At 36.3% G+C, this 27,033-nt stretch overlaps 1 protein-coding gene across 6 annotated transcripts in view; it reads left to right on the forward strand.

The window, feature by feature from the left end:
* LOC110597028 (uncharacterized) overlaps positions 1 to 27,033 on the forward strand; it is a 251,601-nt gene that overhangs the window by 112,761 nt on the left and 111,807 nt on the right. For all 6 annotated transcript variants that reach the window (XR_013438620.1, XR_013438622.1, XR_013438621.1 and 3 more), the window contains exons 13-17: positions 6,264 to 6,373; positions 8,452 to 8,561; positions 15,787 to 15,896; positions 25,221 to 25,327; positions 26,112 to 26,209. Coding sequence is in view for 2 of the 6 variants with exons in the window: in XM_078049094.1 (XP_077905220.1) it covers positions 26,207 to 26,209 (3 nt within the window). In the remaining 4 variants the exon portion in view is untranslated. The remainder of the gene's footprint in view (positions 1 to 6,263; positions 6,374 to 8,451; positions 8,562 to 15,786; positions 15,897 to 25,220; positions 25,328 to 26,111; positions 26,210 to 27,033) is intronic.

The raw sequence follows: 27,033 nt of genomic DNA on the forward strand, positions 1-27,033 counted from the left end.
CTCACCCGTGAAATGAGTTCCATGTTCACATTCACTTACCTGTGGTGACCCATATATGGATCAGTTCTTTGGTAGTTTCATTTGGATTTGCTTTCTTTTTTGTAGTTGTTGTGAATGGTTTAAATTAACACTGTAACTGTTTCCACACAAGTCAATGCATAGTTGGCCCAATCAGATAAAGAGATGGGGCCAAGGTAAATTACCTGCTGACCTTGAAGAGAGACATGACTCATTTAATATGCCCCTTGGTGGCATACATTTGTCGTGGGTACTGCTAAAAGCAGGCAAGACAGTTTTGTCACGCAGCAAGAATATCAGACATTTTGGAGCAGTGTCCAGTGTATCACAGCTTTGCACATTGTCGTTTTCTGAGGAAGGTTACTGGGATTGAACTCAGGGGAACTTGACTAGTGAGCCACATCCCCAGCCCTATTTTGTATTGTTGAGACTGGTATTGATCTCGGGATCCTTGCCTCAGCCTATTGAACTGCTGGGATTACAGGCATATGCCACTGTGCTCAGCCCCATGTTGTCTTTTGATCTTTATTCTTTAATATACAATGTAGCCAAATAGCAATTTCTTCTGCTGGGACACCCCCCCCAGCCATTTTGTCTTTTCCCATTAGTTGGTCAGCCTCATTATTTTATGGAAATTAGAGAAGCAATAGGCAGTCACATGGTATATTGTGACCACTTTGATTTGGACACAACACCAGATGTTTTCCCATAGGTCTTTTCCCCACAGAGACCTGTCATTAATCATTCACATTGCCTTTTAAGCAGCTACATTCTATGTCCTCTAAACATGGTTCAGCTCTTTGTGCAAATAATTAACCTATCATATTCATGAGCGTTACCATCTATACTATTTGCAATTCTTATTTGCCGGCATTCCCACCTGAAGGCAACCAGATCCGGACTCTACGAGGCTGTGTCTAGGCTAAAGAAGGCACAGCAGGATCTAGTACATAAATGATGTGCTGCAGCTGAGTGTGGATCTCTTTGAGAATGGTGACCTTGTTGGAAATGAATACATATAGTTGAAGGATTCTCTTATTTATTTCCATGTAATTCATTGTTATATGTTAAGTTTCGTCACTCTTTCTTATTTGCCTTAGAGGGGAGTTAAAAAGACTTGAGTTGAGTGAACTATGATTACTTTAGCCAATTTTTAGCATATGGTCTCTTATCTCTTGATGTCCATTTTGGGGAGCTGTTATTGTTTGGTGGCAAGAATTTGGATGCAGGCACAATCATGAGGGTGTTTTGCATGCCATCTTAATATTGGCTTTACAGCCGACAAATGCTTCATCTCCCAGTAATACAAACAGAACTCTCCTAAATAGTTTGTAGGCACTTGCCCCACAAGATATCAACACCAATAACATAGTCAAGAATGGGAGCTCTGAAAAATGGGATAGGTTGGGGGGAGGCAGGTGTCCAAACCACAGGGTCAATTTTACAACTCAGAACCTCGTTTCCACCCCTGCCCCATAAACATCAATAGCAGTTAATGTGCCTGAGAAATTGTCAGGATTACATATATGAATGTCACTTAGCTACCAATGCTGTTACTCACTGAATATTTTTTGAAGAGTGATGTATTGCAAGTTCTATATATGGCCTTCTGTTCAGAGACCTGGCTTAGATCCCTGAATCTTAATCTCTCTGGTCATTCCACATGCAAAGGTTCATACTCTTTAGGGGAAGTCAAGAACTTTTCTTTCACTATATCTCCCAATGGGAAAGCCTTGTTTCTGTGCCATTTTAGAGTGGGAATTTATTCTACTTTTCTGACATTCTTTTTATTCCTTATTGATAAGAACCTCTTTTCTTTGGCAATTGCTTCCATAAATGTACCAGGGTAACATTAAAATTTGTCTGTTTCATTCACTTCCTTTGCTATTATTCTGAACCATAGATGTTTATGAGAGACTCAAAGAGGTCCTTCCTTTTTTTATTCTACTTAGGTATATATGACAGCAGAATGCATTTTTGATTCATTGTACACAATTGCAGCATAGCTTTTCATTTCTCTGGTTGTACACAATGTAGAATCACACCATATTGTAGCCAAACAGGTACCTAAGGTAATGATGACCATCTCATTCCACCATCTTTCCTGCCCCCATTTTCCTTTCCCATCCCTCCCTTCCCTTTGCTCAGTCAGAGTTCCTCCATTTTTCCCATGCCCCTCCCATTACGGGTCAGTATCCACTTATCAGAGAGAACATTTGGCCTTTGGTATTTTGGAATTGGCTTAATTCGCTTAATTAGCATGATGTTCTCCAACTCCACCCATTTACCTGAATATGCCATAAATTTAATCTCTTTTAATGCTGAGTAATATTTCATTGTGTATATATACCACAGTTTCTTTATCCATTTGTCTATTGAAAGGCATCTAGGTTGGTTCAACAGTTTAACTATTGTAAATTGAGCTGCTATAAATATTAATGTGGCTGCATTAGTATAATATGTTTATTTTAAGTCCTTTGGGGATAGACCTAGGAGTGGGATAGCTAGCTCAAATGGTGGTTCCATTCCAAGGTTAGATAATTCTTCCAGTTTTTCCTGCATTCCATGAACTCATTCTGCTATAATCTTCCTATTTCCTCTAGATCTGTGATTAGTTGTGCTGCATCTTAGAGGGCTTTCCTTACTACAGGGGAAAATATTAAGTCCAGGGTACCATATAAGGATGGATAGATGTGTTTTTCATTCTAGCAGTGAAAGTCATAGTGTCAGGTCCTGGGCAAGGCTGCACAGAAAGAGCATAATTCACACCTTGTCCCTAAAAATAGCTATTCACTTTTTCCACAAAGGCCCAGTGCCATTAGACATAGGGATGTCACATGATTTTAGTCATGTATTGTGAGTGGCAAAGAGCAGCCCAACTAGAAATTTTGGTTAAATGTTGTTAATGTGACTTAGAGTCCTGACTAGAAAAATGTAAAAGAAGAAAAGTTTATTGTAGCTCTTGATTTCAGAGTTTTAGTCCATAGCAAGCTAATTCCATAACTCTAGCCCCAAGGTGAGTCCCATGGCTAAAGGGCATGTCAGAGGGAAGCAGCTCAAACATGGCAATAAGGAAGCAGAGAGAGAGAGAGCTCCTTGTATCAGGGACAAAATGTATGCCCCCAAGGTACACCCACAGTGACCAGCTTCCTGCACTCACATCTTACCTGCCTAGAGTTTGCTGCCAAAATAATACATATCAGAGTTTATACCTCATAATCTAATAATTTCACTCTGCAATGTCTTGCTTTTTTAACACAAAAAATATGAAGAAGACCTCATTTCTGAACTATAATACCAGTAGTAACCCCACATTTTCACCTAGTGTTAAGTCACTGACATGGAGCAGGGTGAGCAGTTACTTAAGCCAATTTTAACAATTCTTTACCGTTCAGCATTATCCCATCTGCTCCAGTGCCCCACAGGCAGAGTAGCCATGATATTAGACTTTGTTTTGTTCTTTTTCTGACCTTGTGTACCCTAATTCAGCTATTTCCAAAGGGATATAGAGCCTCATGGTGGTACATAAATATCTCTGGAGCAGAGAGCAGATCTGGATCAGCCCCCTCAGCCTGCTTCTGCTGGGTCTCTAATAACTTTGGGACCATTACCAGTATATGTTCCATTATATCTTCATCCCCCATCCCAATTTATGAGTCACTGGAAATAGTGGACTCTCTGAGTGGGTTCCCCATTTGAGGATCCCAGTTTTTGCTTGGGATTTTTCTGAATCTGTATCTCTTTATTGAATTGATCTTTAACTTGCTGTATTTCCTAATTTCACTCCTTACATCTTCTTTTAGCTCATGGAACAACTTAACTTTCTAAATTCTTCTCTGACATTTCCTTCATTGTAGTGTCAGTTCTATTGTTGAAGCATTATAGTCTGTGTGGGATGATTGTTCCCTTGCTTTTTCATATTTGAATGTATACTCATGTATCAGTACTGTTCTCACTTCTTTTAAGTGAACGACTGCTTTGTTAGCTTCCTGGGTTGGGTGAATATCCACATAATGATATTTTTGTCAACAAGGACCTCTGCTGATCCCAGAATTAACATCACTTTAAGAAATGCCACTGAGCCTTACTTAGTATACTCTCTTCAGACCCAAGCCTCATTTGTTTAACCTTACAGGAAACAAAAACTTGTTGCAGTTATTTTTTGATTCCTCAATTCCAGGATAAACTTATATAGTACAGTTCTGGAATAGGTAAAAAAATTAGTTGTTAAATTTAGTAAACTATAATCTTAAGTATAAACTAATAGAGGAGTTGGGTTAGGGAAAAAAGAAAGGAAGGAAGGAAGTAAATGATAGAAAAGAATAATTCACACCATAATAGAAAGGAGAAATGGATGAATGGTAGGTATTTTAGGTAGTAGCAGGTAATGCAAGAGAGTAAATAGTGGTAAGAGCAGGAAGTATAAACTAAAACTAGGAAAACAAAGTGGAAGCTTTAGTCCAGTTAATGCTTTAAAATACTGGATTAAATACATTCAAATGGGTTGAAGGTACAAAGTTGGCCTGTAGGATAACAACTTTCATTCAGATTAAAGAATTATTTATAGGACTAAATTTCAATATAGAGTTATTTATATTAAAGCATGCTGAGAGGAAAAATGTCATCAAATCTTTATTTGGAGTTCATTAGGGTTTCAGCATTTAGCAAATGTCCATCAATCTTTGGCTGTGTATCTCTCCTGAGTTGCAGGGATACAAGAATCAATTCCCTAATTCCTAAGAACCTGCTACTAGCAGCTTCTGGCATATTAGCTCAGGGGCCTGTAGCTGATTGCTTATGTTGTGGCTGTGTGTTTCTGTTGTGTGCAGTAGTTCAGGATACAGGCTGTGGAGTGTTATGTGGTTGCTGTGGGTCACCATGTACATGCTCCCCTCTACAGAATTATTTTGATGATACTGAAGATCTTCTTGGCTGTGAGTGCAGGAATTGTGGTTGTGGGATTTCCACCATTGTTCTGCGGAGGAGAAGTATTCCTCTGACTAAAGCCATTTTGTGATGTACCATAGTGGATTCTCTCAGGTGGTTCACCAAAACTCTAGTTTCCACTGCCCCAAGTTGTGAATGGTGGCTGTTAATTCCCTCTGTTTACTAAGCCTGATGCAAGGTCCCACAAATATCCAAGTATGATGTAAAAATAGTGATTGCAAACATTGTATTTTAAGTCAGTGTTTCTTACACTGACCTGGAAATGAACTTTTGACATCAAGTATTAGAAAAGTGAAGGCATGTGAGTAATACACATGTGTTATGCACAGATGGAAAAATTCTAGTAAAAATCACACAGAAAAAAATGGTTACAATCCTGCATATACTGATTTAGGAGATTAGCACAGGAAAAATGAGGAGTCTGCCCATGTGCTGAGTAAACAAAGAGTTCTAGAGAAGGAAGGACTCCCCACTTACCATACAGTTCCGGGTGCACAGCCATAGCTCTCTGCTAGGCAGCACAAGGATTTTATTCAGGAACCAAGTCTTCAAATTCTTCAGAACCAAATGACTGCACCCGGTACTATATGGACATCCACAGAGTCAAGGATTGATTTTAGGACCTGTAATCATGGGTCATATTCTCCACACTGCATTAATAGCCACAGTGAGAAAACTAGCTGTTGTGGCTGGAAGACATGGAGGGAAAGACACATTTGACCCCTACCACATTCCTAAATTATGAGATCAGGACAGCAGATACTTAAGTGGTGTTTTCTGAGCATTTGTTATTCAACAAATTTTCTTACCATTTCAAGGTCATTTTTCACCCTTGAGTAATGATGGGCTCTTTTAAAATCTACAGTTTAAAACATGGAGCTTTCTTCTGCCACACACTTTCACCATGATGTTCAGCCTCACTTTGTGTCTTAAGCTATGGAATTAGCCAGTTGTGCACTAAACCTCTGAAACCATGAACCAAAATAAACCTTTCCTCTTCTAATTGTTCTTGACACATCTTTTGGTCACAGTGATGTAAAAGCTAATCAAAATGATGAGATGTTTATTTTGGTGGATTACCTCATGCCACAACATCTCACCCCTGTTAAGTTTCATTTATGGAAGAATCTTACTTAACATGAGAGATACCCTTTTGGCTTTGGTATAAACTGCGTTCACTTTATTCCTGCCAAGAGAAACACTATCTAGAGGAGCCTTAACTGGAAAACCAATTATTGTTAAAGTTGTTGTAATGTGAATTACAGCAGGGATAACATTATATATTTATTTATTGCTAGCTCCCAGTGAGAAGAGGGCAACATGCACCTCAGAGTTTATGGGAAATCAAGAAGTGAGACAAAACCCACAAAACAGGAGCAGTGAGAAAACAGAGAAATAGGAGATACAGGTGAGCTATAGTCTTCATTGTGGTACAAGATATTACTTGAGCAGGTTTCTCAGGGAGAGTTGTACTTGATAATTTCCAGCAAACAAGCACATTTTATGTGGAATCACACTATGTATGAGAAGGTGTCACTGTGGTATCTCACCATCCATGTGGGGAATGGGAGCCAGCAGACCAGTAAACTGAAACATCTACCTGTCCCCTTGGAATTGGTTACCAGGAAGTAGTTGTATGGAGTGATGCAAGATAAATACCTACATTACTATAAGCTTAAATAAAAATTCTGTTTATTTATCCATAAAACTGTTTGTAGTTGTTTTCCCTCTCTAAGCTCTGTAGTGGAGGAGGAAGATAACTACAAACTGTTTCATGGATGACTAAACTACATTTCTGGTATGACCAGGTTAGATATGTATTCAAAATGGATGTGAAGGTAATGTAAAATTTTTAGCATTCACTACATTTTGGCAGGAAATTCTATTTGTTAACTAATAACATTGCCTTTAAACCCAGGTGGATGGTAAATAGACTTGGTCAACTTGTATGAAACCATATTTTAAAATTTTTTCTCAATAATAGATATAAATATGGCAGGTGAGACTTCATAAATCAAAACCATGAGAAATGTATTTCTCATAGAACCATGAGAGAAGTATTCCATTGATCCTACAGCATACACTTCTTTCTAATGAAGGTACATTTTTATATCAACAGTGTAGAAACCCTGTTGGCTAGAAGGCTCATTATGTACTGTGATTGTGCACAAGTGCACACACGTGAATTTGTCTAAAAATCTTGTTTATTAAAAAATAAATTATAAAACATTTTTAACTAATGACTACACACATGCACACACCCCTCTTCTATTGTTACCTTCTGGCGATACTGTTATATCAAAACTTCCAGAAGTGGTATCAGTAGATTGGATAGTATTTCGCAGAGAGTAGCACAGGCCTCTCAAGAAATGCACAATCACAAATGCTTCTGATTAACAGAGATAATGGTAAGATTAGGAATATCATGTGTAAGATGACTTAAAATATGCTTCATGAGAGTTTCCTCTGAATGAAAGGATATTAGAATACCTTTGTTAATATTGTGTATAATAATATAATAAATGTATGTTTTTTCCATCTCAGGTAACCATAGTAGTGATACAATATAAATATCTACATTACTGCAGACTCAAAATGATTGTTTTCAATAAATTTCAGATAAAAATGCTAAGTTACCTGGGTATTGTGGTGCATATCTGTAATTTCAGCAAATTGAGAGACTAAGAAAGGAGGATCACTAGTTTAAGACCATCTTGGACAAGTGAAATTCTGTCTCAGCATAAATGAAAGAAAAGGAATATAATTCAGTGGTAGAGCACCTTGAGTTCAATTTCCTGTATTATGGGGGAAAAAAGAAAGAAAGAATTAATGAAAAAAATCTAAAAAATATATAAGTTATAAAATGATGTTACAGTTTTAAAAATGGTTTATTCTTTTACTGAGAATGAAATGCATTTTTGCATTTGATACAAATGATACATCTTGCAGTTAAAGAAAACTGTGACTATGTCTCATGATCCAATTCTAAATATCAGGAAAAACCCTATAATAAAGAAACTGGAGAATCTTGAGTTTTCTTTAATCTGTATCCAATCTTTGCTCATATTGACTATGTTAGATAATTGTTCTCTTATTTGATTAATTCTTCCTGGTTTTAGTGTAGTAATTATTGTGCTACCACAAAGTCATGAATTTTGCAAAATCACATACTAAGTGCTACATTGTATAGTTTTTAAATTTACATCTTAGTCTCTGAACCAACTAGAAATTATGTTTGTGAATTTTGAGGGGTTTTTCCCTCATTGATATTGAATACTCTAGACTACTATTTGAAAATTAATTAATATTACTGGTAATAATTATAGAGTTAATAATTAATGAATATTTAATAGCATTTCTTGATGATAATTTTCTTATATGTGCATATGTCAGTTCTGAGAATTCTTTCTAAAAATTATTTAATATGTTTGTGAAAAATAATTAACTCCTTTACTAAAGGATTTACTTAACACAATTTTTTTCCAGAGCTTATTATATTAAGCACTATGTTACCTAGAATGAAGAAACAAAAAGTACAAAACTCCCACTCTGCATCTCCAGCAATTTTTCCAGTGACCCAAGAGAAGGGATCACAGGTAAATGACAAAGATTAGGTGAGCAGGATTAGGCATACCAGGTAAACTCTAGCAATGAGTGATAGACAGCACTGAGGAGGTCTTGAGGGGACATTTTAGTATTACCACACATACATATTCACCTGTGCCTGCGTGTCCTCTTACATATTCTTTGATATTCACACATAACCCTCATGATTGTCTCTTGTGTCTCAGAGGACAGCATATGTTTTGAATTTCTTCTTTATCACATGTACTTTCTTACATTTTGGATGTGCCACTAGTTATGTACCTAATTATTTTAGGGAGATTATTCAAGTGTTTGTTACTTTAATAAGCAAATGAAATTTTCCTGAATTAATATTTTTTGAATTGCAGTGATTTTTGGGGGGGTGCTATATTTTCCTTCTAATATTGGATACTTCATATTCTGTAAACTATTAAGTTATTAAGTCATTTAAAAATTCTGTTTACTTTCTTTATTATCTTTGCAATATTATGTCTTTTTCTATCTACATTGAATTTAATTTGCTCATATTTTTTCTGGGATCCAAGATAAAAATTCAGATGATTGATTTTAGAACTTTCATATTTTCTGAGACATGCATTCATTTCCATACATTTTCCTCTAAGCTCTGCTTTTCTTATATTCCAAAATTTTTGATAAGGCTTTACTTTAATTTGGCATTTAATTCAAAGTTTTTTTTTTGATGCCAGAGTTGAACCCAGAAGGTCTTAACCACTAAGCCAAATCCCCAGCCCATTTTTAAATTTTTATCTATCTATCTATCTATCTATCTATCTATCTATCTATTTATTTATTTTGGAACTGAGGATTGAACTACAGGGCACTGACTCCTGAGTCACATCCCCAGCTTATTTTGTATTTTATTAGAAACAGTGTTTCACTGAGTTGCCTAGTGCCTCCCATTGTTGAGACTGGCTTTGAACTCGGGATCCTCCTACCCCAGCCTCTTAAGCCACTAGAATTATAGGGCGTATACCACCACACCCAGCTTAATTTTTTAAATTTTGAGACAGGGTATCACAAAGTAGCTTCACTAAGATGCTGACACTGCCTTTGAACTTGTGATCCTCCTACTTCAATCTCCTGAAGTGCTGGGATTACAGGTGTGAACCACCATGCCCAGCTAGCTGAATTTTCTTAATGATTAATATAGTATTTAAAGTTGGTTATTTAATCATCATGTATTTTGGTAATTTCCACTTTTTAATTTTATTTCTAGTGTAATTTCATTGTTGTTTGAGAACAGACAAGATATGATTAAATTTTGAAGTGTTTTAAGTCCACAATGTTGTACATGTTGGTGAGTGGTCCATGTAGCCCTATAAAAAATGTATATTCTGCCTATTATTGGTTAAAGTAGTGTAACCTCATGAGCTCAGTTCACTGTTGTCCAGTAGAATCAATGAAGCTAGCAGCCAAGTAATGAAGAAACAGCTTTGTGAAAATAATTGAGTCTTACCATTAGTGACCATCTTTCCTTTTCCCTAAGAGAGAATTTTTTATATGGTTTTTCAGGGGAAGGTATGTGGGTCCTGGTGTCCAGGGGCCATTATCCAGTGTTTCAGAAAGTAGCTGCTTCTGAAGAATGGGCTGTATGTATCTTTCCTTATTCACTTAGATCTACAGAAGACTTAAATAATAAAAAGCATTTGTGTTGTGCATTGCAGCCTGTGTCTAGTTTTAGTTTTGGTCAGCATTTTTGCAAGGACTCTTCTAGGTATAACCTTTTCCGTTTATGTGTAACTTGTGACCCCTAAGTGCTGGGAAGGGAGATTTTGTTCACTTCTAGATAACTTTAGTGTATAGTTAATCTATAAAATATATATCACACAGAAACAAAGAGAAACTTCTGAAGAATTAGATCTAGATAGTACGTGGGGAGCTTATGATCACGTTTAGTTTCCCACCGTCAGTTTTTTCCAATACATATTCTTAAGTGGACAGAAATCTTGACTACTTCCTGTTGGGCAGAGACTTCGTGGTAAAAAGCACCTATAAAATGGAGCAAACTGGCCTAATTAAGAAAGAAGCATTTTAAATTTCTTTTCTTGCCTGAGCCAAGTTAACTTGTTTTGAAGTTTTATACTACCATGTCTTCCTTGCCTCCTTTCTGGGATATCATGACTTAAAAGATGGTCTTGTAGTCGAGGCATTATTCCTCAGCAACAATAAATTCTATAGTATAACAATAACCCTCTGTATATAAGACCTATTAGAAACATCAGTAAATATTGCAAGCATATATTCTCCCAATCAAGGTCATGTTCACCTCCTGTGCTATTTTGCAGTTTCAGAAAGTCAGTTCCTGAATTATCAGGAATATACATATAGATTTTATGATAGCAAAGTTTCACCTTGGATCTTATGAGAATTTCTGATGCCATTTGATTTTAGAGAACCTGAGATAGATACCAGGGATCATACTAAAAACCCTAACCCTAACCCTACTTGTGGCACAGACTTGGGATATTAGCCAGGTGACTTAGTGCCTTTATGCAGTATTCCTTTTCCCACTGATACACCATAGTGCATCTTCAGCCATCCTGGGGAAGCCATAGCCAAAAGTTGGTCCCATGTAACCTCTGAATTCTATTTGGTGCCAGCCATCTTACTCTCATTCCCAATGTCCAGCATGTAGCAAACCAGGTGTTTCTTTTAAAATTTTAATGTGGTGCTAATTTTGTTCTGAATCCATTCCAGAAATTATGTGGCATTTAGCCATTGATCATATGAACATTTTCTTTTTTCTCAAAAGAGAGGAGCATTTTGACTCAGTGGACCCGAAGTTGGTATCAACATACATATTCATCCCAGGTCCAGAAATATCCATCCTTGTATCTGTGATTGTTAGGCAAAACTTTCAAACATTTTATTCTTGATTCCTTTAACTTAGGTTTGGTTAGGGACTATATCTGGGTTATGTTCTTGTGAAAAGAGTAATTATTCCCATGGCCTAGTTTTAGGTCAATAGTTTACGTTCAAGTTGTGGTAAGAGTTAGTTTCAACATTTTGTTCTTTTCAGTGTTTCATTCACAGGCTTGATTATAAGGCCCCCAAAAAAGTTTTTAGTTATTTTTTTTCTATGGTGGGGGGGATTGAAGCCAATGGCACTTAACCACTAAGCCACATCTTTATCCCTTTTATCTTTTATTTTGAGACAGGAATTTCCTAAGTTGCTTAGGATCTTAGTAAATTGCTCAGGGTAGCTTTAAACTTGCAATCCTCCTGTCTTACCCTCCCAATTTGCTGAGATTACAGGTGTGCTCTGCCATGCCCAGGTTAAGGCCACAATTTGGTACCCATGCTCAACAGAAATCTGCTATTCCCTACATTTGTTTATAGTTTATTGTTGGTAATAAGTCCCTCTTGCTTTTTGATAGTTAAGAATAGAAGCACAGTTCTTTGTTTACATACTTGAGTCTTTCCTAGAAATACTTTTTATCCATGATAGGCCAAGTATTTAAGAGTGTTAATAGTGTTACTTAAGCATAATTCATAGGTAGAACTAGCCATCAACAAATAATCCACAAATTTCTAGGATTTAATCCCTTGCCTCAGATTCTGGAAATCAAGTATGAAATATTTTAAGTCCCTAAGGGAGCAATTTACTACAGTACTCCTACCCTGCCTATGTATCAGATGCTGCCATTCAAAAACAAAACAGAATTGAGGAGGTTCCCAGGGGTGTGCATAAAAAGGCATCTTTTAAATTCATTTTAAATTCATCTTTTAAATTCATTATTGTAGGATTTTGTAACATTAATCAGTGACATGTAGGAGCTAGATAATTCTGAGTGGTTGTCCTAAAAAATATCATTTACAGCCTGCAAGCCATGAACAAGTCTGTACTCATCAAAATCACATAATCACATCGTTAATTGGAAGGATTGGTATGTTCTAAGGTGATTCATAGGGTCAAATTAAATTGGATTTAAATTTAATTGAGCAAGATCTGGTTGTCCTTTTCAGCTTCCTCCTTTAGAGTTTTAAATTAGAAATGTATACTCTGTTTTTATTTCAATCCATGTAAGGCTATATGTGCTTAGTCCTTCATGACATGCCTAGCCGTTAGGTTTCACTTTTTACAGACTTTTAGTGGAAGCTTTTCTTGAAGATATTGTTTCTCTCCCAGAAATGTCATCTGTAACTCTTCACATTGCTTCAGGAAATCATGTATATTCAGTTTTTGTGGAGAGAAGTTTACATGGGCATTTAGTTTGCACAAAAGTTTATAGCCTGAGAGGTATGCTGATCACTTTGGCATTTATAGGAAATTGTGTTTTAAAGTCATATCTCACAGCTGATATTCCAATGGCTAGAAAAAATATCTATATTGAGCTTCTACTGATATACTTATGAACATATTAGAGATCTTAGCTTTTTCCTTCCTGTTTTAGTAATTAATAGTGAATAAGTAGCACCTGTGTCAAAAGGCAGGAAGCTGTTTATTTCCTACTGTACTGTACCATGAGCTCCTGTGGGGATATTTCAATCAGCTGAGTAAAATCTGTAATACTCCTAGGGCCTCCTCATTATTGTAGAATTTTGTAACATTAATCCTCAGTTTTCATCTACCCCTTCTTTTTTCCCTAACATCTGGGGAGTAGACATTCAACTGGATGTTTGCCACTATTACTTTGGACAATAATTGTTCTTACAGTAAGTTCCCTGATTTTTACCTAGCATATGCTTGTCTTCTTCAATAGGTTTTCTTTCTTTTTCATATCTTCCTTTTCTCTAAAGGCCTGGCTTCATGCAGCTGCTTGGTCATTGGCTCCTTGCTTCAGGCACTGATTTCTGTTGTTGAAAAACATAATATATAGGTTGATAGGATGCATTCGAATGGTATCATCTTTTATAATTTTTTCAAATATCTGGAGCATTCTGTCCAATGCAAATCTGATTTTTCAGTCTTAAATTGTCCAGTATTTCTGAATAAACATCTGAGTAATGACAGAAATCTTGAGGAATTATTTCCCTAAATTCAGAGGAATTCTTGTCAGACTACTGAAAGAACTCTTGTATTTTATAGACGTTTCTGTTTTCAGAATCCCCCATCTCAGCACTACCAGAACAGAATAACAGTTATTATTTAATAGAATAGGGCCATATTTTCTGCCTTATTTAAGTTCCATACTAGTTCAAATCTAAAGAATGCCTTAATTTCCTGAAAAATAGTAGGAGGATCCTCCACAAGGATCCTGTGAATGCTCTCTCTAACTTTGTTGATGACTGTATTAAATCAGCACTACATTGCTATCATTCATACTAAGTTTCCTGGTATGAATGATGTAGAGAAAGAAGTTTATTTTGGTTCATGATTTCAGATGTTTCATACATGGTTGACCAGTTCTATTGTTCTGGGCTTGAGATGAGGCAGAACGTGATAGCAAGTGTTTGTCAAAGGAAAGAAGTTCATTCATGGCAGCCGAGAAGTAGAGAGAAAGGGAGAGAAGTAGGAGGAACTTGGGACAAGATATAAACCACAAGTGCTCTCCCTGGGTGACTTTCTTTTCCAGAATATGACCCTTCTCTCTACAGTGTCCACCTCCTCCAGTAGTTTTTTCTTCTTTTTTATTTAATTAATTTTATGTTTTATACTAATGGAGCACAACTCTTCATTTCTCTGGTTGGACATGATATATACTATATTTAAATAGAAAATTCTAGTAGTTCTCTAATAACTCTGTCTTTAATCTCAGGTGGAAGGTGAATAGAGTTGGTCAACTTATATTAAAGCATATTTTAGAATGTTTTCTTAATAGATAATAAGTATTGCAGGTGAGACTTCATAATTCATAGAACCATGAGAAATGGTCATTCACAGCGAAGAGTGAAATATTCAATTGATACTTCATTCATGCACACACACACACACACACCCTTCTTCTATTATAATCTTCTGGTGATACTGTCACCTCAAAACTTCCAGAGGCAATGTCAGGAGTTGGAAAGAATTTCAGAGAGTAGCACAACCTTCTCAAGAAATGCCCAATCACAAATGCTTCTGATTAAAAGAGATAATGGTAGAATGGGGGAATGTCATGGGTAAGATGAGTTAAAATGTGGTATGGTTCATGAGAGTTTGATCTCATTGAAAGAATATTAGAATACCTTTATTAATATTATGTATAATAATAAATAATATGTCTCTTTTTTCCCCGTCTCAGGAAGCCATAGGAGTAATAAAAGATAAATATCTACATTACTGTAATGATCATTTTCAATAATTTTGAGATAAAAATGCTAAGTTACCTGAGCATTTGGTACATGTCTGTAATTTCAACAACTTTAGAGACTAAGATAGGAGGATCACAAGTTTAAGGCCATTCTGGGGAAGTTAAACCCTGTCTCAACATAAAAAAAATAGAAAAGGTCTTGGAATATATTTCAATGGGAGAGCATCCTGAGTTTTTGTTTTGTTTTGTTTTTTGGAGGTGCTGGAGATTGAACTCAGGGTCTGACACATGCTAGGCAAGTACTTTACCACTGAGCCACTTCCCCAGCCCTTAATCCACAATATTGTTTTAAAAAAATCAAGATTATAGAAGTTATTTGTCACAGTTTTAGAAAGTTTTACTCTTTTATTGTGAATGAAATGCATATTTGCAATTGATCCAAATGATACATCTTGCAATTGAGAAAACTCTCATTTGTCGAATGGTCTACTTCTAAATGATAGCAAAACCCCTACAAGAAAGAAAAGGAGTTTATTTCAGTCTGTGTCCAATCTTTGTTCACATGGACTGTGTCCGATAATTGTTCTCATATGTGGTTACTTGTAACCAGTTTTACTGTAATAATATTACCCTACCCCAAAGTCATGATTTTATTTTGCTATATTACACACTAAATGCTGTATTACATTGTTTAAAAATTTAGGTCTAGTCTCTAATCCACCTAGAAATTATGTTCTATTATTTGTGAATTTGATGGGTTTTTTAAATTTTATTTCCTGAGTTATTAAATATTCTCTATCACTCTGAAAATTAATTAATATTAAGGGTGATAATTATTGAGTTAATAATTAATGAATAATAACTTTTCTTGCAATTAATTTCCTTACATGTATATATATCAGTTTGAGCATTCTTTTAAAAACTTGATTATGTTTGTCTTTGTTCACATGGAATATGTTTGATAATTGTTCTCATATGTAGTTACTTCTTCCTAGTTTTACTGTAAGTTATTTATCTAACCCAACAATTTTTCTTCCAGAGCTTATTACATTAACCACCATGTTACTCTGAATGAAGAAACAAAGAGTACAAAATGTCCAATCTGCATGTTCAGCAATTTTTCCAGTGACCCAAGAGAAGGGATCACAGGTAAATGACAAAGGTCAGATGGGCAGGATCAGGCATGCCAGGTAAGCTGTAGCAATTGGTGATATGTACCACTAAGAAGGTCTTGAGGAAACATTTCAGTGTTACACTCACATATTCACCTGTGCCTGCATGTCCTCTTCCATATTCTTTGATATACTCACACAAACCTCATAATTCTTTCTTGTGTCTCAGAGGACAGCATTTGTTTTGAATTTACTCTTTATCACATGTACTTTGTTACATTATGGATATGCCACTAGCTATTTCCTAAGTCTTGTTTAGGCAGATTATTCACAGATTACTGTTTGCCACCTTAGTAAGCAAATGAAATTTCCCTGAATTAATATTCTCTTATTTGCATTGATTCTTTTTGGGTACTATATTTTTCCTTGCTAATTTTGGATACATGTATATTCTGCAAAATATTAAGTTTTTAAGTCATTTGAAAATTCTGTTTACTTTCCTTTATATTCCTTGCAATATTGTGTCATTTTCTACATATGTTGGGTTTTATTCAGCATTTTATTCATCTTTTTCTGGGACCCAAGGTAAAAATTCAGATGATTGGTTTTAGATCTTTCATATTTTCTGAGACATACATTCAGTTTCATACATTTTACTCTAAGCTCTGCTTTTCTTGTATTCTACAATTTTTGATAAGGTTTCATTTTAATTGCCATTGAATTCATTTCATTCAAAGTATTTAAGAGTTTTTTGTTGTTGTTTTGGTGCCAGGGATTGAACCCAGCACCTCTTAACCACTGAGCCAATCCCCAGCTCATTTTTTAATCTTTTTTTTTATTTTGAGACAGAATCTCACTAAGTTATTCAGGACTTCCCTAAAGTGCTGAGACTGGCTTTGAACTTGTGATCTTCTTCCCTCATCTTCCTGAGACCCTGGTATTACAGGTGTGCACCACCATGCCCAGCAGAATTTTCTTCATTATTAACATAGTATTTAAAATTTGTTATTTTATCATAATGAATTTGTGTAATTTCCACTTATTTTTTGATTTTTTCATTCTAGTGTAATTTCATTGTGTCTTATAATAAAGACATTATTCCTCAGCAAAAACAAATCCCATAGGATAAGAATAACCCTGTGCATACAAGACCTATTGGAAACATCACTAAATTTTGCCAGCATATAGTCATCCAGTCAAGATGATAACCATGCATTTAGTTTGAGTCCTGAATCATCAATCACGGCCTCCTCCTGGACTGCTTTGTAGATTCAGAAAGTCATTTTCTGGATTATCAGGGATATTTACGTAGCTTTTATGCTAACATAAGTTTCCCCTTGGGCTCCCATGAGAATGTCTAATGCCTTTTGATTTTAGGGAATCAGAGATCCATGACAGGTGATCATACCAGAAAATATAGATGAAAACCACTTGTGACAAATATTTGCAATATTAGCAAGCCAACTTAATGTCTTTATTATCACTTCACCCACTGATACACCATAGTGCATCTTCAACCAGGTAAACTCATAGCCATAGGTTGGTGCCATGTGACCGTTCAATTCCATTTGGTACCCAGCATCTTCCAGTCTTCATGTCCAGCATGTTTCAAACTAGTCATTTTCTTGTAAAATTGTAATGGGGTGGCAAGTTTGTTCTGAAATCCATCCCAGAAATTATATGACACTTGACCACTGGTCATATGATTGATTTCTTTTTTCTCAATGGAGAGGAACAATTTGACTCTGTGGGCCTGAAATTGGCATAAAGCATAGATATTTACCCCAAATCCAGAAATGTCCATCCTTGTATCTGTGGTTGGTAGGTAATACTTTCAAATATTTTATCCTTGATTCCTTTAACTTTTACCTGATTTCTTTAATTCCTTTTGCTTAGGGACTATATCTGGGATAGGGTCATGTGAAAGGAGTAATTTTTCCCTTGGCCTGGTTTTGTGAGAGGTATTCATTATAGACTAATCAGTTACATTCAAATTGTGGTAAGAATTAGTAATAGTATTAGTTAGTATTTAATATTTTTTGTTTTTTAATGAAATGTTGCATTTTATTATGATTATTGCTTTGTAAGGGAAACCAAGTCAAAATATCTTGAAAAGGATGATAACCTGTGGACCCAACAAGCTTCCTTGTGTATACTTTTTGCATGTTATTAGAACTTACCTAAATGGAAGTTATATCTGTGGAGGCTGAAACAATAAGAATAGCAAAGGCAATTAAAACTCTTCCTATCCCAATGGTCCCTATCATTTTGGTAGAATTTTGTGTATTTTCTGTGGGCTCTGTCTCTCTCTTAAATTATCAGCTTCAGATCATCTACAGTTTGACAGGAGAATTCCCTCTTGATCCTTTTTCTGTCTGAATCATCAATAGCTCATGGTGGATCATGTTTTATCCTGTGTGATGATTTCATCATTATTGAAGAGCTCTGTATCTGGGTTTTCCAAAGACTGATCACCAAATATGGCTGCTTAAATAATACCTTCCTGATGACCTTCAGACAATCATGTTGTGGCATCGTATGTCACTGGTATACAGGTGTCTGCCTTTAAATTAGGATAGTCCAAGAGAATGGTATGTTATCTCCTTATCCTTTCAGTATTATGTGATAGCTTCTTTTCTGATCTAGCATATTTAGCACATGATGGGGTGCATAAATGGTGATGGATTTCTCCAGTGTGGACTTGTCGACCTCTTGTACCAGTAGACACCTGGCTATAACTGCCCAAACACAAAACCGACTTCCTTTAACAGTCTGATATAATTTCTTTGAATTATATCAATATATTTGAATTTGGATGCTGTGTTGATCCCAAGTTTTGAGTAAAGCCCAGCCCAATTTCTTGTTTCTTTTTTTTTCTTTTTCTTTCTTTTTTTTTTTTTTTGTGTGTGTACCTATATCCTGAAGGTCTTATTTAGGTTTGACAAAGGGGTTTCTTGAGTAACTTCAATTTATATAGTGCTGAAATGTATTGGAAGTTAGGAAATCATTCTAGAGGTTCAGAATCTGCTCCTTTCAGTTTTTCATAGTTTTTCATTTAATGCCTTGACTATAAGGCCAAAGAGCATTTTTTTTTTGTACTGGGGATTGAACCTTGCATTAGTTAACCAGTGACCAGTGAGCTGCATCATCATCCCTTGTTTTATATGTATTTTTTTAATTTGGACACAATATCTTTATTTTATTTATTTATTTTTATGTGGTGCTGAGGATCGAACCCAGGGCCTTGCATGCATTAGGCCAGCACTCTACCACTGAGCCACAATCCCAGCCCCCTCAACCCTTTTTATCTTTGATTTTTGAGATAGGGCTTTGCTAAGTTTTTTAGGGCCTCGCTAAATTGCTGAAGCTGGCTTTGAACTTAAAATCCTCCTGTCTCACCCTCCCAATTTATGGTGTTTACAGGTGTGCAGTACCATGTCCATCTTAAGGCCAAAATTTGGTATCCGTATTCAATAGAAACCTACCATTCCCAGAAAACCCCACAATTGGGTAGTGAAGTTCTTTAAACAAATTGCATCTCTTTTATAGTTGATAATAATTCTTTATTGCTTTTTGATACACCAGATGCACAATTTTTTGTTTCCATACATGATTCTTTCTCAGTCATACTTTTTATTCTTCAGAGTCTAAGTGTTTGAGTCTTAATGACGTTAGTAAAGCATAATTCATACATAGGAATCAGCAAATAATCCACAAATTTCTAGGAGTCCATAGGTAAATTTCAGATGACTTAATCCCTTCCTATAGATATTGTAAAGGAAGTAGGACATATTTTAAATTCCTGAGGGAACACTTTCCTGCAGTATTGCTGCCCTGCATATATATCAGGCTGCTGCCACTCAAAAGCAAACCCGAGCTGAGGTTGTTCCCAGGGATGTGCAGAAAAATGCATTTTTAAAATTCAGTACTCTGAGCCACTCATAGGATTTGGGAACATTAATAAAGTGTAAAGAAAGATAATTCTAGATGGATGTTCTGAACAATATGATTTACAGCCTGTCAGTCATGAACAAATGTGTACTCATCAAAATCACATAATCATATTTTTAATCTAAAGGATTGCCGTATTCTAAGGAGACTGGCAGGTAAAATTAAATTGTGCTTTAAGTTTACTTGAACAACTGCTGGTTGCCCTTTTGAACTTCCTCCTTTAGTAAATATTGTTTAAACTTAAAGATTCATGTTCTATCTTTAGTTCAAACCAGGTAGGTTATATGTGCTCAGTCATTCTTGGCATACCTAGACTTTAGGTTTTACTTTTCACATACTTTTAGAAGTAATTGTTATTGAACATATTTCTTTCCTAGAAGTATCATCTGTGACTCTTCAGATTGCTCCAGGAAAATGTGTATATCCAATTATCCTGGATAGAAGTTTACAGGGGCATTTAGTTTGGACAAAAGTTCACAGCTTGAGAGGTTTACTGATCCTTTGGCATATATAGGAAATTGTGTTTTAAAGTCACATCTCACAGGTGATGTTCCAATGGCTGGAAAAAGGGATGTATCTCGAGCTTCAGCTGATACCCCTGTGAACATCATTGAGATTGTAGCTTTTCCTCCCTGTTTTAGTAATTAATAGTGAATAAGTAGCACCTCTGTCAAAGGATAGAGACCCATTTGAACTCCTGTTGACTGTACCAGGAGCTCCTCTGGAGAAATTTGAATCAGCTGAGTAAAATCTATAAGAGCCCTAAGGTCTCCTCAGTCCTCATCTTACCTTTCTTTGTTCCCTAATATCTAGGGAGTAGACCTCCAAATGGACATTTCCCACTATTTCTTGGGACAATAATTGGTCTTCTTACAGTAAATGCTCTGGTTTTTACCTAGGATGTGCTTACCTTGTTCAATAGATTTTTCTTTCTTATTCTATCTTTCCATTTTTCCTAGCACCATTTGCTAAAAAGGCCTTTTTTTCCTTCAAGGTATATTTTTTGTACCTTTGACTGATATCAGATAACTGCATTTATGTGGGTTTGTCTCTGTGTTTGTCTCTATTCTGTTCCCTGTATAAACAATGCCAAGGAGAAGAAATTTCTTTTTGAATCTTGGTTTGTATTTCATTGGGGTTTCAGCATTTAGCAGATGTCCATCAGTCTTTATGTATCTTTCCAGAGTTGCAGGGGTACAATTCCCTAGTTCCTAAGAACCTGCTACCAGCAGCTTCTGATTTGTTAGCTCAGGAGCCTGCATCTGATTGCTCTTGGGGTGCAGTGTTGTGGCTGCCTTGTTTCTGTGTGTGCAGTAGTTCAGGATGCAGGTTGTGGAGTGTCCCTGTGATTGCAGTGAGTCACTGTATACCTGCTCCCCTTTACAGGATTCTTTTCATGATACTGAAGATCTTAATTGCTATCTGTGAGTGCAGGAATATGGTTGTGGGATTTCCACCATTGTTCTGTGGTGCAGAAGTATCCCTCTAATCAAAGCCACTCTCTGAGTATACCATAATGGAAGGTCTCAGGTGGTTCACCTAAACTCTAGTTTCCATTGCCCCAGGTTTTGAATGGTGGCTGTTGATTCCCTCTGTTTACTAAATCTGATGCTAGGTCCCACAAATATCCAAGTAATGCCCTTTTAGTTATGTGTTGTGATTATGGGTCAGGCTGTGCACAAGTTAAGACTGAGGTTGGCCCCTTCCTGCTGAATTCACTAGTATTTTTCAACTGAGTCTGTGTTATTGAATATCCAGAAAGCTTCCCTCTGGTATTGCCCCATAATTGCAGGGACTCTTCTTATTTCCCCATAGTGCCTATCCCCGGTTCAGTGGTCTAGGCATGGTGAGTCTTCTTGCCTTTGTTCAGTGCCCAAACTGCTTCATAGATGTCTCTGAGTTGAATAAGAAGACACTGTACAGGGCTTTCTGTCCTTGTTTTGAGTTGCAGAGCTCGACTAGGTGCACTTCGAAGCATATGTCCTGAACAACTCATTCATTCCCTTTGTTTGTGGTGAGGGTAAGGGCAAAGGGGTCTTGGTGATTTTGGGATAGTAGTGGTTCTTCTAGGATTTCTTTCTGCTTGGATGTTTTAAGAAGTCCTGCAACAGGTGACTTTTCTCTGGTTTAATTTGCAAGTGTTTGGACTTGGGAAGATACCATGCTGATTTAAGGGGATGACTAGTCTTCTGAGGGCACAGCAAGAAGGCTGCAGACCTCTGGCTCAGTTTTCTTTTCACAGTTTGGTTTGAAGCTGTTTGCACTGTTAGGTTTTAAGGACCATTCTATTAGCATCATGCTTTAAATTTTGTCTGTCTTTTCAACTGTTTTTATGTGGGTGAGCCTAAGAGATACTCTGCTTCCCTATTTCTCTCTTTCTCTTTGTGTTACCCTACCACTCTTCTCATCAGGAGATTCTGGTTTGGAGCTAATGCATTCTGGGTTTATTTTCTACTCTTAACCTGTCTTCCAGTCTCTCCAACTCTCAGACCTTGTAATATCAAGTCTTAGAGCTTTTATTTTGTCATGAACGGCTCAATTTTATTTTTCTTTGCTGTCTCCTTTTTATGTTGGGAGAAGTTCAGGATTTGATGACTAGGTCACTTCTACCATCTTCCCAACTCTCAGAAATCTCGATTTCTTGATATTGCCTGGGAGTATACCTGAAGGTTTCCACTGAAAGAATTTTTTGTTTTGTTTTTTAATATGCCATTTATGTACTTATGGACATTAGAAGGTTAAGATGAAACATCAGTAATAACAAGGATCATAAATAATTCCACAATTAGAAAGTATATCCTTGGAACTGTATTTTATTTTTCAAGTATTCAAAAGACTACTCTCATCTTAAAGCCTTTCAGAAAATACTGTGATAATTAAAATCCTTGAAGAGACTCCATCAAAAATTCCTTCAGATGATTTATCTGTAGACACTCATGTTGTAGAATTATAGTAACCACTGCCAACAATAAAAGCCACAGGATACATATTGTCAGAATACTTGGTAACCTGGGTGCAAAAATAGTGATTCCAAACAGGGTATTTTAGGTCAGTGCTTCTTACACTGACCTGGAAATGAACTATTGACACCAAGTATTAGAAATTTGGAGACAAATGAGTGATACACATGTTTTATGCACAGATGGAAAAAGTCTGATAAAATCAAACACAAAAAACTAGTTACAACCCTGCATGTACTGATTTAGGAGATTAGCACAGGGAAAATTAGGTCTCTGCACATGTGCTGACTAAACAAAGAGTTCCAGAGTAGGAAGGACTCCCCACTCACCACACAGCTCCCAGTGCACAGCCACAGTTCTCTGCTGGACAACACCAGGGATTTATCCAGGACCCATATCCTCAAATTCTTCAATGCTGTATGACTGCATTCTGTACTGTGTGGACATTCACAGGGTCAAGGCTTGATTTTAAGATCTGTAATCATGGGTCATATTTTCCACAATGCACTAATAGACATAAGGAGAAAACTAGCTCTTGTGGCTGAACACCTACAGTGAGGCAAACACCTGGCCTCTATCACATTTCTCATTTTGAAGTCAGGATAAGAGATATTTATGTGGGTAGTTTCTGTGCACTTGTTATTCAAGAAATTTTCTTACAATTCTAAGCTGATTTTTCACTCCTGAGAAATGATGGACTTTTAAAAAAAATCTATGGTTTAAAATATGGAAAGTTCTCCCATTCATGTCATTTTAATTGTAATTCCTAAAGTGTGACTTGTCCCCTTTATTTCAATACATAAATTAGAATGTATCATGATGCACACTTAGAATATTTCCTCTTCCAATTATTTAGAAACAAAACCAAGAACAAAAGAAAAAACACAAAAGACAGCACTAGCCAGGATACAAGAAGAACCATGTAGCTACGGACATGCAGTGACCCATCTCAGCAGGGCAGAAGCATTAACCTGAAAGCTCAGGATTAAGAGTGGACAGGTGATAGACAAAGAATTATAGTAACTTAAACTCACAGACATAGAGGACACTGTGCTGACTACTGCATCCCCAATATGACTTCCTGAAATCCCAGAAGATATGAGTTCTCACAAACTGCTCAACCACCTGTGAGCACAGTTCACACAGGTTGATCTGACAACCAGGATTTCAGAAAGATGACATTGAAGGCATCCCAAAGTCACACTGCATCTTGCTATATGAACACAACATCCTGGCTACACAAGCTAGCATGAATAGAAGTTAGAGTTCAAAGGAAGAATGGTGCACATGTTTCAGTCCAGAACCTGCTGTTACCTTGAATCTTCTTACATACTGAATTTCTACATGGCAATACACTTGCATCATAAAGTATGTGAGTTTATTCCTCATTAAATATATTCATTATGGAACACAAAGGCCTATTCCATATTCATATACCCAAATTGTGTTGCTTAGAGTATCAAGAGAACAGATCTAAACATTTTATGAAAACCTTAATACATCTACATTTGCAGTGCCCTTCATAGTGTGACTTACATGATCACCCTCCCCCATGTGAGTAGCTAAAGAAAGGTAAAAAAGAGATAGATAGAGGATTGCTTTGGATTGAAGAAATGAATTTTGAAAGTAGCTTAAAGGGAGTATTGCTCACTTTTTTACGTTTTGGGGCAGAGATTCTGAGTACACAATTTTTTCTGCTTTACAAAGCTGCCACTCCAGTGCAATCTTCCAAGTAACATTTTGTCATTTCTGTTTTCCTTTTGAATGATTTTTGAACTGTAGTTTGTTAAGTTAGCATTCCATATAAAATTTTTTTATTATTCCTAGTTTACCTAGTTTTACCTAGGTAAATTATTCCTAGTTTACCTATTATTACCTAGTTTTAGGTCTCTCATCAGTGGCTATAAACTCTAGCTGTAGCCTTATTGGGTTATAGTGGATTTGGTAGTAGGTGTTTACAACATGCCTTTCATGTATGTAGCAGTTTAGATATGAGGTGTCCTCAAAAACCTCATGTGTAGGTCAGTACAAGAAGGTTTCAGAGGTGAAATAATCAGATCATGGGAGCTTTAACCTAATCAGTGGATCAATCCACTGATGGATTACCTAGACAGTAACTGTAGGCAGTGGAGGCTTGACATTGGGGTTTTTGTTTATTTTTATGTTTTGTCCCATGTTAATGGAGTGTTCCCCCTCCCCTCCCTTCCCCTCCCCTCCCCTCCCCTCCCTTCTCCTCTCCTCTCCTCTCCTCTCCTCTCCTCTCCTCTCCTCTCCTCTCCTCTCTCTCCCTTCCTTGTTGCCATGTCTTAGCTGTTTTCTTCTACCACACACTTTCACCATGATGTTCTGTCTCATCTTGGCCTCAACCTATAGAGTTAACCAGTTATGGACTAATGCTCTGAAACTATGAGATAAAATAAAATATCTCCTCTTCTGATTGTTCTTGACAGGTTTTTGGTCACAGTGATGCAAAAGCTTATCGAAATGATGAGATGCTTCTTTATCCTGGTGGATGTCCTCATGCCACTATGTCTCACCCATGTCAAGATTCATTCACGTAGGAAACTTACTTTACATAACAGATACACTTTTGGCTTTTGTATGATCTGTGTTCGCTTTATTCCTACTAAGATAGGCACTGTCTAGGAGAGCCTCTACTGGAAAACAAGTTATTGTTAAGTGTGTTGATGATAATACAAAGTGCAGAGGAGGCAATATAATAGATTATTCATTGCTAGATCCCAAAACACAAAACAGAGGAGCAGTGAGAAGAGAAAAACAGGAGATACCTGTGAGCTATAGTCTTCATTGTGGTGCAGGATATTACCTAAGCAGGTTTCTCAGGGAAAGTATATATTGGTGATTTCCAGCAAGCAAGCACAATTTATGTGGAGTCACACTCTGTATGAGAAGGGATTACTGGAATATCTCACCATCTGTGCAAGGAATGGTAGCCAGCAGACTAGTAATGTACAACATCTACCTGTCCCCAGGAGTAATCCCCCGGTAGGTGGTTGTATGGAGTAATTCAAGATAAATATCTACATCGATAAAGCTCCCACCAGAAATTTGGTTAATTTATCCATGAAACAGTTTGATGTTCCTCTTCCAAGCTCTTAATGGAGGAGGAAAAGAACTATAACCTGTTTCATGGATGAATAAACCAAATTTCTAGTATGAGCATCTTAGATATGTATTCAAAATGGATGTCAAGGCAATGTGAAATTATTAAAATTTATTAGGATGAAATTATTGCCTTCTCTGCATTTTGTATTATCATCAACACTACAATTAGACAGGAAATTCTAGTAGTTCACTAATAATTCTGTCTTTATTCCCAGGTAGAAGGTAAACAGAGTTGGTCTGTTTATATGAAACCATATTTTAAGCCTCTCAAGAAATCCCCAATCACAGATTCTTCTGATTAACAGAGATAATGGTAAGATGAGAAATTTCATAGGTAAGGTGAGTTAAAATGTAGTTGATGAAAGTTTCATCTGAATGAAAGGTATTAGTATTAGTATATCTTCATTAATATCATGTTAATAATATGTATGTATGTTTCTTTTTTCATCTCATATAATCATATCAGAGATACAAGATAAAACTCTACATTGCTAAAAGCTAAATATATTTTCAATAAATTTGAGATAAAAATTCTAAGTTACCTGAGCATTGTGGTGCATGTCTGTAATTTCAAAAACTTCAAAGACAGAGAGAGGAGGATCACAAGTTTAAGGCTAAAGTTGAAACCTTTCTCAACAAAAAAAATAGAAAAAGACTGGATATAATTCAGTGGTAGACATCCTTTGTTAAATCCCCAGAAGTGTAATTTAAAAAAAATTAAAGTTATAAAAGTATCTATCACAGTTTTGAAAAGTTTTACTTTCATTGTGAATGAAATGCATTTTTGCAATTGATACAAATGATACATCTTTCAGTTAGAGAAAACTGTCACTCTGTTGAATGGTCTACTTCTAAATGTCAGCAAAAGCCCTACAGGAAAGCAAAGGGAGAATCTTGAGTTTACTTCAGTCTATATCCAGTCTTCACTAACATCGACTGTATTAAATAATTGTTCTCTTATGTGGTTACTTCTTCCTAGTCTTAGTGTAATAATTATTGTCCTACCACAAAGTCATGAATTTATTTTGCTAAATTACATACTAAATACTGCATTAAATTGTTTTTACATTTAGGTCTATGTCTCTGATCCACTTAGAAATTATATTCTGTGATTTGTGAAATTAGAGGGGTTTTTCC

This window comes from Ictidomys tridecemlineatus, chromosome 5 (assembly GCF_052094955.1).
Source record: "Ictidomys tridecemlineatus isolate mIctTri1 chromosome 5, mIctTri1.hap1, whole genome shotgun sequence".
In the NCBI taxonomy this organism is placed as follows: Eukaryota; Metazoa; Chordata; class Mammalia; order Rodentia; family Sciuridae; genus Ictidomys; species Ictidomys tridecemlineatus.